Raw genomic sequence first — 16,273 nt, forward strand, 5'->3', positions numbered from 1 at the left:
TTTTCATCCATTTGATTTCATCCATCCTTTGCTAACAAAGGTTTGCTAGACGATTTAGCCACTAACTGCATTTTGAATTGCCTTACTTACCTCATAGCAATGGTTACCGCATCTCAAAATATTTATATTTTCTCATATCTACTCATTCAACCTGTCACTGAACAACAAAATGTTGGAAAATTGGATATGATTTGATATGATATATGACATTCACCATCTTCAGTACCCACTGAAACCCCTAACACACATAATTTTACCATCAACTGGAGGCAGAGTGAAGATTAATGGGACAGAAAAAGCAGCAGTAAATTCCAACATGTGTTTACTTGGCTCAGTTAGACTCATAGGCTGATGTCATCACTCTTCTATCTCCACCACACCAGAACCCAGTAACCATTAGTGTGTGTGTGTGTGTGTGTGTGTGTGTGTGTGTGTGTGTGTGTGTGTGTGTGTGTGTGTGTGTGTGTGTGTGTGTGTGTGTGTGTGTTAGTGTATTCAATGATACAGTGGAAAACTCAGCTAAGATCAAAAGTACCATGTAGACCAAAGGGGGACAGGCTGTGGGAACTGACTACGGTTTTCATTCGTATTCATGGTAAAACTTTTTTTATTTTTTAAAGAAGTGCTCCAAGATCAGTTGTTTCCTCTGTGTAAAACGAGGCACTGAGTCAATACATTCGGTAAACCTTTCTACAACAAACAATGTGCAAAGCAAACAAACATTGCAGTAAAAGGTAAGACCAACTGCTAACTGACTTTTTTATACATGGCAAGACACACACACACACACGCACACGCGCACACACACACACACACACACACACACACACACACACACACACACACACACACACACACACAGGAAGTGAAAAAGCTTGGAGAACACCACTTCGGCCTAGTCATAACAGAGAACACACTTTAGCTAGCCTAGGCTACTTCTAATGCTGTCCCAAAAAAAACACAATTGAACACATGAATTATCCATGGACTGACATGCTGAATCTAATCATGGCCAATGTGAACACGCCAGGGGAAGTTAAGGTGCAGTTAAAGAGACTCCCACGGGAACAATGCTGGCTGTGACCCAACGCAGCAGACAGACAATGACAAACGTGGAGCATTTTCCTCACTGACATCATCAACTTGGCAAGGTCTAGGCGTTTGGGCAGATTACAGAGTGAGAGACCCCATGGGAACACGCAGAGTGTGACTTTGGAGAGAGCATTGGTCACAGAAAAAACCTCCCATCAGTCTCACTCACTCAATCTCTAGGCCTATATCCCATCCTCTGTCCCCCCATGTACTTCTGTGACTCACTCACTCTGTCTCTCTCTGCTTTCTTCACCCGTCCCGCAATTCTTTATGATCTCTCCTTCCCTCCATCTCCTTCATTAATGGTCTTTCCCTCTCACTGAGTGAGGAGGGGATATGAAAGGAGAAATGACTGATACTCAAGACACTTGTGGGCCCAGAGACATTCCCCTGACATGACACACACACACACACACACACACACACACACACACACACACACACACACACACGATTCATCAACACATGGAGAAACCATGACATTCATCTTAAAACCACAATCTCAACAGTGACCATCTGCTCATTCACAGCCCTCCCTTTAAAAAACCCATTGGTTCAGTGCTAGGCCATTGAGGCTATAGTCTACTCAATCAGGCCCCCATGAGGAGAAAAGCATAAAGTAATATTTGCAATTGATAAGGGGCCAATTGGGTTGAGGTGAAGTGAGGGGGGTGTTACAGACTTGGGGCTGTGGAGGAAGCGTCTTCCTCAGGTATTCTTCAATCTTCATGGCGGCTGAAGTGACAGCCTGTCTCTTTGATCTGACTGAGCGTGGTGCTGTCAGGACGTGATGAAGCGTCTACATCTGTAGCGCCAGTTGGTGATGTCAGACCTAGCTAGAACACTTCTGCACCCCTCCATACTGTCAAAGTCAATCACTGAAAAAATGTGACAGTGACTACCGTAATTAAATATTATTTTTGGTTTTCTATTTTCATTCCTAACAGAGGGCAGTTAAGTGTGACTTTACATCAAAATAATGACTAGTTTGGGTGCCTTTTCAGAAGCAATAACAATTTCCTCTTTGTTGACTATAGGTGAGACATGTTTCTGGTTTCTGTTTTCTCCAATCAGATTCCCCTGGAGGCCTTTCGGAAGCCTGGCCCCACCAGGATCCCCAAACCCAAAAGCTATGGCACACTGAGAGGGACAAACAGTGCCAACACTGGACCGAACAAAGGACATCCATCAAACTCCATGCAAACTGGAAGAAATGCTGGTCAGAATGTGCCCAACAGGAAAAACGCTACCACTACAACGAGAAGCTGACCCGCACAACATACTCAATCACCATACATCACCAAAATGTCAACTATTCCCACTAAACAAACAACATACAGCTGCAGTGATTCCCACAGCATGTTAATACTTTGGGGGGCCCCCAAAGTATAATGGCTCCCCCCAAAGTATAATTTGTGCTCAGTGAGTAAAAAAAACGTGTTGTTGGTTTGTGAGGATGTTCATACACACTTGGTAAGATGTGTGTGTGTGTGTGTGTGTGTGTGTGTGAAAGAAGACCACAAAAAACAGCAGTGACTGCTCTCAGCTGTTTAACACTTAAAGACCTAGACACCATCACCAGTTGTAGGTTGTCTGAAGTGCAGTGTTACGATGACACCGAGTCGGTCCCCCAAAGTATATTTCATTTCTGCGGGAATCACTGAGCTGTACCAGGATCAAACCTGAACTAAAGTGTATTAGAGTGTATTAGAAATCCTCTTAAAAACCACAGAGCATACACTTGTTGCATACAGCTGTTGATGATGGAGGTGATATGATAAACATGTTTAACAACTCCCTGGCTGAGATGCAGCTTAATACTGTGCATTAAATAAAGGATGTATTTTCAACGAGCTACTGCTGTTTGGTTTGCAATGTAAATGGTCATAATTCTGTTCGAGATTTCTTCTGAGAGGGCATCACATCAGGACTTGACGTGGGAGGATGAGGTGATTCGCAGAAGCACAGCACTGCCCTCTACTGGGCTTATCAGACCAATACAACTGTTATGTTGCATACTACAGCATAACACTCGTGGAAACCCAGTCACCCTTGTGTTATAATCATATAAATATATAGTCTAAGGCTAAGCGCTTAGCAGATGTTAGCCAATGGCTAGTGAAGAGACGGCCAAGGGTGAGGGGGAAATGTTCAGAACGCGATTCCAATAACCACATTCCCCTTCAGTGCCCCACGTGTGATTGAAATGTTGCTAGAAAACAGACCATGCGTGAACTTTACGTACATTAAATAAACACTCATGTGTGTTTCCCATGTGGCAGGGTGAACATGTAACGACTGCTACTTTAAATACTAACGCGTTTCAGCTCAACGATCAAGTCAAAGCATATATATATAGCTAGATGTTGCTAGCCAGCTAACCATGGCATGGGCATAAACAGTAAACACATGCCATCGTAGCGACTAGCTGTCACTCGTGACAAGCACAGGGAACATGCACAAATGATGATTCACAGATACGTACCGCAGATTTAAACATTAGGTCATTTAGAATTACCTGAGTTACCTTCTCGTGTCCACCAGTCATCACCCAGATCATCTCCCATCTTGAAAAAAACTACCGCTGTGACTTCGAGAGGCTCTGTTCACAATCGCAAATAAGTTCGTCAACGGGTTTACATCGGAAACACAGTACTGACAAATAGCTTTAATTGTTCAGTCTTTCACGTTTCTGGCTCAAACTTAAAACTAACCAAATCCATCGACTGGCCCAGTTCACAAGGATAAACAGTGACCACATGTTCGGGTTTATAGAGTACTGAACCACGAACATAACGTTGTGATATGTAATGCAGCTTGGCAGTATTACGCGTCGCAATCCTCCACCCTGTGCGCTGAAGTGCGCACTTGTAGGCTACACTAACCACGTGGATTGATGAGAAGTATTTTGATAAGCTTGATCATTTTAGGCCGACATCTATCTTTGATGTTCTTCCACATCATCTTTATGCTTTTACAATAACATTAACAGTCTCATTTGAAAAAGAAACAAAGTGCATACAATTAAGATCGTTAATTAAGGCACGTTTTGCTGGTTAAAAAGTAGCATCATTATGGTGGCCTTAACTGTCAATGAATGAATGAATGGTCTTTATTGTCATTGATATAGTACAGGTACCATACAACGGAATCCCCTGGTGCTAGGAAAAAAAACTAAAAACAAGAAGGGAAAAGAGCTGGTTTACATAAATAAAGGCTATGTACACTATCCACTATACTATACAAATAAAACACTGTGCTGTACTCTATGCTATGCTATACCTATTCTAACATTTCCTATCTCTGAACCTTATGTACCCGAGGGTTGTCATATTGCACATAGTGTTATTGCACATTCATTTAAAGTGTCGCAGTTTGCAGGTTTGAAATGTTCACAGTTGTGTTTCAGTATTGCACTTGATTACAATCTAGTAGCTGCCATCAAATTGTCTAGATTGTCCAGGGCCTAGAACCTAGGTCTTTGCTGTGTTCAGGGCCTGAATGGCCCTGGGGTAGAAGCTGAGCTTCAGTCTATTTGTCCTTGCGAACATGGTCCTGAACCGCCTGTCCGAGGGCAGCCGAACAGTGTTCATTCCCAGGGTGGGATGGGTCTCTGGAGATCTTGGAGGCCTTCCTGAGGCAGCGTGTGTTGTACAGCTCTTCCAGAGAGGGGAGGGGGGCGCCGGTGATCTTCTGGGCCGATCTCACGACTCTCTGTAGCGCATTCCTCTCTGCGGCTGTGCAGCTGGAGAACCACACGCAGATGCAGTAGGTGAGGATGCTCTCCACTGTGCAGCGGTAGAAGGTCACAAGCAGCTCCTGTCTGATGTGGTTTTTCCTGAGGACTCTCAGGAAGTAGAGCCGCTGTTGTGCCTTCTTGATGATGGCTGCTGTGTTGGTCTTCCAGGACAGGTCATCCTGTGTGTGCACCCCCAGGAATCGGAGGGTTGAGATTCTCTCCACGCTCCCTCCATCGACGAGCAGGGGCTGGACCTCAGATTTTTTCCTCCTGAAGTCCACGATGATTTCCTGGGTCTTTGACTGGTTCAGCAGCAGGTTGTTAACCTTGCACAGCTTGCCCAGCTGCTCCACCTCATCCCTGTACGCCGCCTCGTCCCCCCCGAGATGCAGCCCACCACGGTGGTGTCGTCTGCAAACTTTACGATGGAGTTGCTGGGGTGGACAGCCACAATAAGTAGAAGTGTCTATTCATTCACTGCAGTGTCTATCTAATATCTCACACTGACATTTAATTAATCATCAAGGGCATGTCATAATACATAAATCCCACTTTGTCCTTTAAAAAAAAAATGACAGATGCAATTACACCAGAGTACAATACTCACACCCGTTAGTCATCGTCATCATCATCATCATCATCATCTTCATCGTCATCATCATGAGAGGTCACGTTTCCTCAGGGTGAGCAACCACAGTCTGCTCCCTGGAGTGTCTTTCTCTGCAGTTTACATTACAGAGCACTCACTGTCAATATTGTAGAGCTTGGCGCTCTCATTAGTTTTGCACACAGAGGAAAAATAAGGGGAAAAGAAAAGAAAAAGACGGAGGACGTGATTGGAATGGTGCCCTCTTTTTTCTGCAGCTGTGGGGTAGAGGAGAGAATGGAGGGTGGGAGGGAGGGAGGGATGGAGGGGATAGGTCCTCTGGGAGTAATTGCATGCTTTTTTTGGTGTTTCTGTCGGAATAACACATTTCTGGCTCGGGGAGACTGCAAGACGTTTGATTAAAGCTTTGCCACCGAGCCAGAGAACAGGCTGATTACTGAGCAAATTATACAGGGTCAAAATGGTTCTACTGTGTTACCCGTGAAAGAGGAAAGAAACAAAGAAACAACGCAAGAAAGAAAGGAAAGACAAAGTGAACACATTGCACAGAGTGCAGCCAACATCAGGCAAGACAATGGTTGTTAAATGGCAGCCTCACATATAATTAAACATCATCCCTGGAATGAAAAGACCTGCATCTGCTGTATTTGTTATTCCCTCCGCCAACGTTTGGCTTGGCAGAACAATACATCCGCAGCTTCTTGTAATGTCTGAATCGTAAAAGAACAATCCTGCTCTCTCTACGCCACTGGGAAACAAGTAAAGCTACTTCTTTCGGAGTAAATCGGGTAGTATCCCTGTTTGGCACAAGAGCAGTGGCATGGATAGAGTTTATGCGTCAGTTTGTGTTAAAACCACAGGAAGCCTCTTGTGATATCATATAGTGCCTTCACTCCATCTGCCTTAGCATGGATAGAAAGCTACGGAGGACGCCGTGAACATGGCTCTGCACTACGCACTAGAACACCTAGACACTGCAGGCAACTACGCCAGGATCCTGTTCGTGGACTTCAGCTCGGCCTTCAACACGATCCTCCCACACATCCTGGAGCACCAGCTATCCCTGCTGCAGGTGCCGGACTCCACCTGCAGGTGGATCACGGACTTCCTGACGGACAGGTCTCAGCGGGTGAAGCTGGGGAAGAGCATTTCCAGCTCCAGGTCCACCAGCACGGGCTCCCAGCAGGGCTGCGTCCTGTCTCCAGCACTGTTCTCCCTATACACCAACAGCTGTGTCTCCCGCCACCCCTCGGTCAAGCTCCTGAAGTTTGCAGACGACACCACCCTGGTGGGCCTCATCTCCAGGGGGGACGAATCTGCCTACAGGGGTGAGATCGAGGGGCTGCAGAGCTGGTGCAGTTTTAACAATCTGGAGCTAAATGCTCTAAAAACAGTGGAGATGGTGGTGGACTTCCGTAGGAAAGCAGCCCTGCCCCCTCCCATCACGCTGGGAGGTACCCCGGTGGCCTCCGTGGAGTCATGCCGCTTTCTAGGCATGACCATCTCCCGGGACCTTAAGTGGGAGCGGAACACCGAGGCCCTCATGAAGAAGGCCCAGAAGAGGATGTTCTTCCTCCGGCAGCTGAGGAAATTCAGGCTGCCGAGGTCCATGATGGTCCAGTTTTACACGGCCATCATAGAGTCCATCCTCACCCACTCCATCATCACCTGGTTCCCTGCTGCAACGACCAAGGACAAGGCCAAGTTGCAGCGGGTGATATGTTCAGCAGAGAGGGTGATCGGCTGTCCCTTGCCCTCCCTCAACTCCCTGCATGACACCAGGGCTCTGAGGAGGGCAAGGAAGATCATGGCCGACCCCTTCCACCCCGGCCACAGCCTCCTCACCCTGCTTCCCTCTGGAAGAAGGTTGCGGCTGCCTAAGACATTAAAGGCCCGCCACAGGCTCAGTTTCTTCCCCTCAGCCGCCAGGCTGCTAAATGACTCTGGCTTCCCCCTCCCCCCGCCTCCAAGTCTGCCCAGGACTGAACATGCACTGGACCTTGAATAACTCTGCACTGCACTTTATATACAGCACTATCCATGCACTGTCTGTCCTGTGTTGTCCTGTTTTTGCCTGTTTTTGCATTTGTATTTGTACTTGTTTTGTTCATGTATATGTGAAAAAAGCATAAATGCACCTTCTGTAATGCCGAAACAAATTCCTATATGTGTCAAGCATAATGGCAATAAACGTTATCTGAATCTGAATCTGAACTAATACAACACAGAAGGTTCTCTTTAATGGAAGCCCCTCAAATGCAAGACATATACAGTGTGGAAAGCACACACACAACACACACAACACTGAAGGAAAGAGTCTGACAAACTCAAGGAAACAATTTTAAAAAACTCAAAGAAAGACACTATAAAGTGAGACTGCATTGGAATGATATTTTGTTATTTTTCTATTTTTCTATTTTCTAAAGATGCCACTGGAACTGTACATTTTATGTTTATATTTAAAGGAGAATAAATCCATATTTTTGTCGCAATTCTACCTGGACTGGATATACGATACCCTGCCTTGTCTGGACGGTGGTTACTAAATTGTTTGAAGTCACTACATCTCTAAAAAGTTAAGTAACATCATATGCATTAGATCCTAGCTGAGTATTTTAATTATATTTCTGTTATTTATTGTTTTGTGTGTGGATGGGTCTTCTTTGTTATGTGGCTTTGTGATGCTCACTAAAACTAAGGCCATGAGCTTTGCTGACTTTTATTTTGTTTTTATTTTATTTTGTAATTTGTTGTTATCTACGTTGATGTTTTTCTTCTATGTTATATGTTTTGTGATGGTTTCTTGTATATGTTTTGTGTGGACTCCGGGAAGAGTAGCTGATCCTTTGCATCGGGCTAATGGGGATCCTAATAAATGAAATAATATAAAATCAAACTATCAATCCACACATAATATAACATATTATACACATATAACATAACACATAATACCCCAGAATAACAAAGTGAAAACACGTTTTTGGACATTTCTGTACAATTATTAAAATTGAAATACATAAATACCTCATGTACAGTACTAACTAACCCTTTGCTATGACACTCTTAATTAGCTAAAATGCAAAAATGTCATCAACAAATCAATAAGTTGAATTGAGTCCATCTTAATAGCATTATATGTGCTGGATTTGCACTAAATGTAATGCTTTGTCGTAAAACCAAATAAAACTCACATTTCCAGCCTCTTTATTACTGTATCACTTAAATTAATTGTTAGAAACACACTTATGGATATGAGAGAGATTATTTCCATTAAGGGATTCTTTTTGGCCACTTGTTTATACACCAATTGTGTAGAGTGACTGAGATGACTGCTTTTTCCTCTCCGACATATAACTTCCATTTTTGTAAGTCTCCCCAGGGTCACATTCCTGAGCAATTTTGTTCCTCTCCATTTGCTCACTTTGTAATGACAACCTGATCCACACAGTGTGTAATTGATTCCTATGCAAATCAGAGACCCTATAAAAACAAAGATTAATTCCAAAATTACATGAACTATTATCCTTGCATTAAGATGGACTCAATTCAACTTATTGAGTGATTTGTTGATGACAGTTTGCATTTTAGCTAATTAAAAAGTGTCATAGAAAATGGTCTGAATACTTATGTACATTTTGTACACAAATGTACACAAATGTCTAAATATGTGTTTTCACATTGTCATTCTGGGGTACTATGTGTGGATTGATGGACATTCTTTTAATTTAATCCATTTTAAATTGAGTCTATAACACAACAAAATGTGGAAAAAGTGAAGGGGTTTGAATACTTTCCGAAGGCGCTGTATCAACTCATGGGAGTGTTTCATTTGACTATGATCCAACAAGTGCCACAGTTTGATGAGATATTCTGCACTGTCAAAAGAACCTGAGCTGTTGTACAACTTAAGTCAGGGATGAATTAATGCTTTGGTTGAAAGATCAGAGGAAAGACAAGAGGACATTTCCTTCTGAAATATCTGTTTATATTCATTCATTCATTCATATTGGAGTGAAAAAAATAGAAATATTGTGATTGAAAATATATATATCTGAGACGATATCCAGAGTGCAAACAACATGTCTTTGTTTGAGAAGAGTGACAGCGAAAGAGGCAGCGATAGAATGTCACATAGAGAGATAGGAGAGAGAGAGGGGGGGGGGGGGGGGGGGAGATAAGGATGCTAGGGAGGAGGTGAGAGATATAAAGATATCAGGACCAGTGAGAGGAGAGAACAGAAAAGGAAGAGAGAGTTGGCAGGAGTAATAAAGATAAAGAAAGAGGCAGATATAGGAGTGAGAGACAAACAGACAGAGAGGGAGAAAGAGAGAGAGAGGGAGAGAGAGAGAGAGAGAGAGAGAGAGAGAATGAAAGTTAGAGGATGGAAGTCTTTGTGATTAGTGGCGGGCAGCTGTCTCTCTGGGCCCCAGTGATTGCAGACTGTGGTGCATTGGTGTTAATGTGTTGATTTTGTAGGAACCAGCTGTTCCCTCGCTCTCTTTTTAATGATCACAAGGAGATGTGTTATTTTTGGATACTGTCCTCTCTGATGCGGGGCGTTTTGTCTGTCGAAAGAGAGAGAACGAGACAGGAGAAAATGAAGAAGAGAGAGAGAGAGAGAGAGAGAGAGAGAGAGAGAGAGAGAGAGAGAGAGAGAGAGAGAGAGCGAGAGACGAAAGGTGGGAGACTGATTATGGCTTTGAGAACGTTCAGCGCTAATTACTGCACACCCACAGAGGTGTCTCTCATTCTCTCATTCTTTCTCCTTGCCTCACTAACATGAAAGCTCTTTATATCTGCTGAACACTCCCCTCTCCTTTTCATTCGCTTTCTCTGGTGCTTGCTACTGTACTTCTCTCTCTCTTTCTCCCATCATTCCTCCCTTCCTCTGTCTCACCTCATTCATTCTCTCTGGATGTCTAAACTAATCCTCCTTCACAAATGAAAAGAAACACACAAAGGAATCCATTGTAACTTACACGACACTGTTGCACCACACAGCAGGTCTTAAATTAAGCAAATTGAGGGAGAATGGTGTCTGCTGTCTCTATTTGTTTGTTTGTCAATTTGTTCCTTCCTCTCATGAATGCGGCTTTTCCTTAGTCAAGTGGTTCTCTCCCCCTCCCTCTCCTGTTAACTAAACAGACTCACACTCCCCCCCTCCTATTAACTAAACAGACTCACACTCTCCCCCCCTCTCCTATTAACTACACAGACTCACATCCCTCTCATATTAACACACAGACTCACATCCCTCTCATATTAACTACAAAGACTCACATCCCTCTCCTATTAACTACACAGACTCACATCCCTCTCCTATTAACACACATACTCACATCCCTCTCATATTAACACACAGACTCACATCCCTCTCATATTAACACACAGACTCACATCCCTCTCATATTAACACACAGACTCACATCCCTCTCATATTAACACACAGACTCACATCCCTCTCATATTAACTACAAAGACTCACATCCCTCTCCTATTAACTACACAGACTCACATCCCTCTCATATTAACTACACAGACTCACATTTTGCCATTTAATTTGCCAGACTCACATCCCTCTCATATTACACAGACTCACATCCCTCTCATATTAACTACACAGACTCACATCCCTCTCATATTACACAGACTCACATCCCTCTCATATTACACAGACTCACATCCCTCTCATATTAACTACACAGACTCACATCCCTCTCATATAACACAGACTCACATCCCTCTCATATTAACTACACAGACTCACATCCCTCTCATATTACACAGACTCACATCCCTCTCATATTAACTACACAGACTCACATCCCTCTCATATTAACTACACAGACTCACATCCCTCTCATATTACACAGACTCACATCCCTCTCATATTAACTACACAGACTCACATCCCTCTCCTAACTACACAGACTCACAGCTGTGGCAGATGTTTCAGGGAATGAGGGAAAGCACTTGTGTGTGGTTATTAGTCAGGCCTGTTGCTTTATATCCCTGTTTTTTGTGTGAGCCTTTTTTTTTTTTTTTTGCATACAGTGTGTACAGCTCAATGGTAATGGAGGTTAAAATGCGCTAATAGCACTACCTATTAAACCTCATTGTCCACTGAAGAGTATTTTCTAATCAGTATATTGGAGTTTAACAAGGTTATTTGCTGTAATATGTTTTACCTGAATGTCATGGAGGATCAAATGGAAATTGGAACCAGATTTGTGTGGCTTGTTTTAAGAAGAGTGATACTTTGTACGGTATTTAACAATAGTATAGGATAGTGTCCTATCCTGATCCTTCGTGGGCACTGATAGAAAAAGGATACGATTCCAAAACAGTGATTTGCTTTCACCTCTCAACTTCTTCCAGATCAAAATGAATGAATCACAAGACACACCCACTGTTATGTATGGTCCCACAGGTGGGGGGGGGGGGGCAGGGGGGGGCAGGGCAGGATATGCTGCCATTAGACCGCTGTGTAAGGATGAACAAATAAACAGGAAATAACCTTGATCTTCCAAAACTTCACCACCAACGTCTTGTGTCTCTGGCTGTATTCATGAGCATCTGGTTGGGCATGACCTGTGTGGATATGAACTGCATTCTAAATACGTGGATGTGCATTTGTTGTTGTCGCTGTTGTGTTTTGTCTTTGTCATTTTTTGGCAAGGAGGCTTAGTGGCATTCAACTTTTATCTGGATGGTAGTATGCGCCTGTGTGTGTGTGTGTGTGTGTGTGTGTGTGTGTGTGTGTGTGTGTGTATGTTTGTGTGTGTGAGAGAGAGAGAGAGAGAGAGAGAGAGAGAGAGAGAGAGAGAGAGAGAGAAAGAGAACATATATGCATGTGTATTTGCATACATATTACAGTACCTGTGTTTCAGAATTTATTTTTGTGTTGTGACATCCCTCTCACTGCTACTCATAAGTCGGGGGTTCAGCACCTCGGAAAGCACCCCTAGGCAGAGTGGTCAAGGTACTGTCTAACCTGACCCCTAGGCAGAGTGGTCAAGGTACTGTCTAACCTGACCCCTAGGCAGAGTGGTCAACGTACTGTCTAACCTGACCCCTAGACAGAGTGGTCAACGTACTGTCTAACCTGACCCCTAGACAGAGTGGTTAACGGGAGGTACTGTCTAACCTGACCCCTAGACAGAGTGGTTAACGGGAGGTACTGTCTAACCTGACCCCTAGGCAGAGTGGTCAAAGGGAGGTACTGTCTAAACTGACCCCTAGACAGAGTGGTCAAAGGGAGGTACTGTCTAACCTGACCCCTAGGCGGAGTGGTTAACGGGAGGTACTGTCCAACCTGACCCCTAGACAGAGTGGTTAACGGGAGGTACTGTCTAACCTGACCCCTAGGCAGAGTGGTCAAAGGGAGGTACTGTCTAACCTGACCCCTAGGCAGAGTGGTCAAAGGGAGGTACTGTCTAACCTGACCCCTAGACAGAGTGGTCAAAGGGAGGTACTGTCTAACCTGACCCCTAGACAGAGTGGTCAACGTACTATCTAACCTGACCCCTAGACAGAGTGGTCAACGTACTGTCTAACCTGACCCCTAGGCAGAGTGGTCAACATACTATCTAACCTGACCCCTAGGCAGAGTGGTCAAGGTACTATGTAACCTGACCCCTAGACAGAGTGGTCAACGTACTGTCTCACCTGACCCCTAGACAGAGTGGTCAAAGGGAGGTACTGTCTAACCTGACCCCTAGACAGAGTGGTCAACGTACTGTCTAACCTGACCCCTAGACAGAGTGGTCAAAGGGAGGTACTGTCTAACTTGACCCCTAGGCAGAGTGGTTAACGGGAGGTACTGTCTAACCTGACCCCTAGGCAGAGTGGTCAACGTACTATCTAACCTGACCCCTAGGCAGAGTGGTCAACATACTATCTAACCTGACCCCTAGGCAGAGTGGTCAAGGTACTATGTAACCTGACCCCTAGACAGAGTCGTCAACGTACTGTCTAACCTGACCCCTAGGCAGAGTGGTTAACGGGAGGTACTGTCTAACCTGACCCCTAGACAGAGTGGTCAAAGGGAGGTACTGTCTAACCTGACCCCTAGACAGAGTGGTCAACGTACTGTCTAACCTGACCCTTAGACAGAGTGGTTAACGGGAGGTACTGTCTAACCTGACCCCTAGACAGAGTGGTCAAAGGGAGGTACTGTCTAACCTGACCCCTAGGCAGAGTGGTCAATGTACTCTCTAACCTGACCCCTAGGCAGAGTGGTCAACGTACTGTCTAGCCTGACCCCTAGGCGGAGTGGTTAACGGGAGGTACTGTCTAATCTGACCCCTAGGCAGAGAGGTCAACGTATTGGAGGGACCCTTGGTTATTTATTGTTTCATTATCCTAAGTTGGACACTACAGCGGTAATGCCTAACTGTGCTCCATGTTTCGTGTCGTCGCTAGCTGGTCTCAGTGAGAGGGCTAACACAGTGGGTAATGATTAATTACAGTAAATGGCTCTGGCATTGAGAGAGTCTCAGATACTCAAGTATCTTGGTATCTGGATTGATCACAAACTTCAATTTAAGTATCATATTGCTAACCTTGTCAGCAAGCTGCGTTAGAAGGTTGGCTTTTTGTACAAAAACAAATCCTGTTTTCCTTTGTTGTGCAGAAAAAGATTTGTGGAAGCAACTTTCCTGTCTGTCTTAGACTATGGTGATGTGATCTATAGACATGCTGCGTCTTCAACGCTAAAGCCACTTGACTCAGTCGATCACTCTGCCCTTAGATTTATCACAGGTGCTAATTACAACACTCATTGTCTTTTATATAACATGGTTGGTTGGTCATCCCTGGAAATGAGGCATAATAGGCATTGGTATCTGTTTATTTATAAGGCGCTTCTTGGGAATTTGCCACTGTAGATTTCTGTACTGTTAAATCAGAATCTTGGCCCACCTCACTCGATCAAATGATTGGCTTGCTCTAGAGGTCCCCTGTATGCGTACAGAACTTGGAAAGACTGCATTTTTATTTGCTGCTCCATACTCCTGGAACCTGCTACAAAGCAGTTTTAAGATAGACTCTCTCCCATCTATTAGTCAATTCAAGGCAATGACTAGGGACCACTGCGTATCTATTTGTACCTGCTTTCTTTGATCCTTGTTGATATGTGTGTTTGTTATTGTTATTGTTATTGTTCTTATTGTGTTTATTATTGTTGCATTGTATATACTGTGCACTCGGCCCCACCGAAAATGAGGGTCTTCCTCATTGAAATGGTAAATGGACTGCACTTATATAGCACCTTTTTTGCTGCTCCAAAGCCATTCCAAAGCGCTTTACAACGGCCTCTCATTCACCCATTCACACACACATTCACACACCAATGGCGGCAAGCTGGCATGCAAGGCGCTGGCCCGCTCACTAGGAGCAATTTGGTGTTCAGTGTCTTGTCCAAGGACACTTCGACATGTGGCCAGCCAGGTCTCGAACCGCCGATCTGCCAACCTTGTGATCATTAGACGGTGGCTCTACCTCCTGCGCCACAGCCGCCCACAGTGGTCCCAGAGTTGAAATAAAGGCTTGAAATAAAATGAAAAAAAACTGTGTGTGTGTGATTGTGTATGCATCTGTGTATGTGTGTGTGTGTGTGTGTGAAAGAGAGAGAGAGAGAGAGAGAGAGAACATGCATATTGCATGCGTATTTGCATACAGTACCTGTGTGCGGGTGTGTGTGTGTATGTATGCATGTGTGTGTGTGTGTGTGTGTGGTGTGTGTGTGTGTGTGCATATGCATCTTTGTGTGTGTGTGTTTGTGTGTGTGTGTGTGTGTGTGTATGCGTGTGTGTGTGTGTGTGTGTGTATTTGTGCGTATGTGCGTGTTTGCTTGAGTGTATGTGTCTATGTGTTTGTGTTTGTACATTATGTGTGCGTGTGTGCGTTTTTAATATATACAATCCACAGATGGGATTAGAAAGACATAATTTACCTGTGGCTGTGTCTAGGGCTGAGGAGTGAGACAGAAGTCAGGAGACTCTGCATGGCATTGGCCCCAGTTCCTGTCAAGCTCACCAAATGTTTAACCAGATGGGACAGGCCAGCCTAGCTGTCATGATGGGGTCTCTCAGGTCAATGCGCAGGGGCTAACAGCCTTTGGCTGCATCTGCTCACTGCAATCACTTGGGTTCTAGGCTGCACTCTGGGGTTGAGTGTTGGAGGCTGTTGGAGTACTCATGTATTACATGTTAAGAATGGATACAGCTTTAGAGAACTGTGGGGGAAGAGAAAACACTCCAATTTGAAGTTATTTGATCACAAACAGGAAGCGCCATAGGTATTTGTTGATATCTATGGGGGAACCATAGATGCACACATACAGGTACTGTAGGTTGTATGTGTATGACAGTGGAAGCTGACGGAGGCAGAAATCGCAGGATGCCACCCCCCCGGCGTATGAGTCTGTGTGTGTGTCTGGTTGGTGGTTGACGATGCAGCTCAGAGAACTAAGCAGCTCTCAACGGGCCAAACAAAATGGCAGTGACACGTCGCCAGTGTCCTAATTACAATTGTTAGTGTCAACGCTGGCGGTCGTAGAACCAGGACGTGACTATCCTAGGGGCCAGAGGGCCTTCCACTACAGCTGGTTTCTGAGTGACATGTACATCACCGTGGTAACACTCCAGGACTCCTGCAGGGAGGCAACAAGGTGAGAAGGGGCGGATGGGTGACGTTTCCCTGCTAGGTGAGACACGGTGTCATCCGGGTGGCGTTCAGTGGCACCACACCAGCAGGTCAGGACAAACAGAATTTAAACAAATGCTAATGGTGTTAAATGAATGAGAGCCCTGTCGGCTGCTCTGTACCAGCTG

At 44.6% G+C, this 16,273-nt stretch overlaps 1 protein-coding gene across 2 annotated transcripts in view; it reads right to left on the bottom strand.

Annotated features, from left to right (window-relative positions):
- The window catches only part of cmss1 (cms1 ribosomal small subunit homolog), a 46,642-nt gene extending 42,935 nt beyond the window's left edge, over nucleotides 1-3,707 (bottom strand). For both annotated transcript variants that reach the window (XM_080536130.1, XM_080536129.1), the window contains exon 1: nucleotides 3,611-3,707. In XM_080536130.1, coding sequence (XP_080392256.1) covers nucleotides 3,611-3,659 — 49 coding nt within the window. In that variant the 5' untranslated portion in view covers nucleotides 3,660-3,707. The remainder of the gene's footprint in view (nucleotides 1-3,610) is intronic.
- Between the last annotated feature and the right edge of the window lie 12,566 nt (nucleotides 3,708-16,273).

Source organism: Nansenia antarctica (genome assembly GCF_963989245.1).
Source record: "Nansenia antarctica genome assembly, chromosome: 7".
NCBI classification, from domain to species: Eukaryota; Metazoa; Chordata; class Actinopteri; order Argentiniformes; family Microstomatidae; genus Nansenia; species Nansenia antarctica.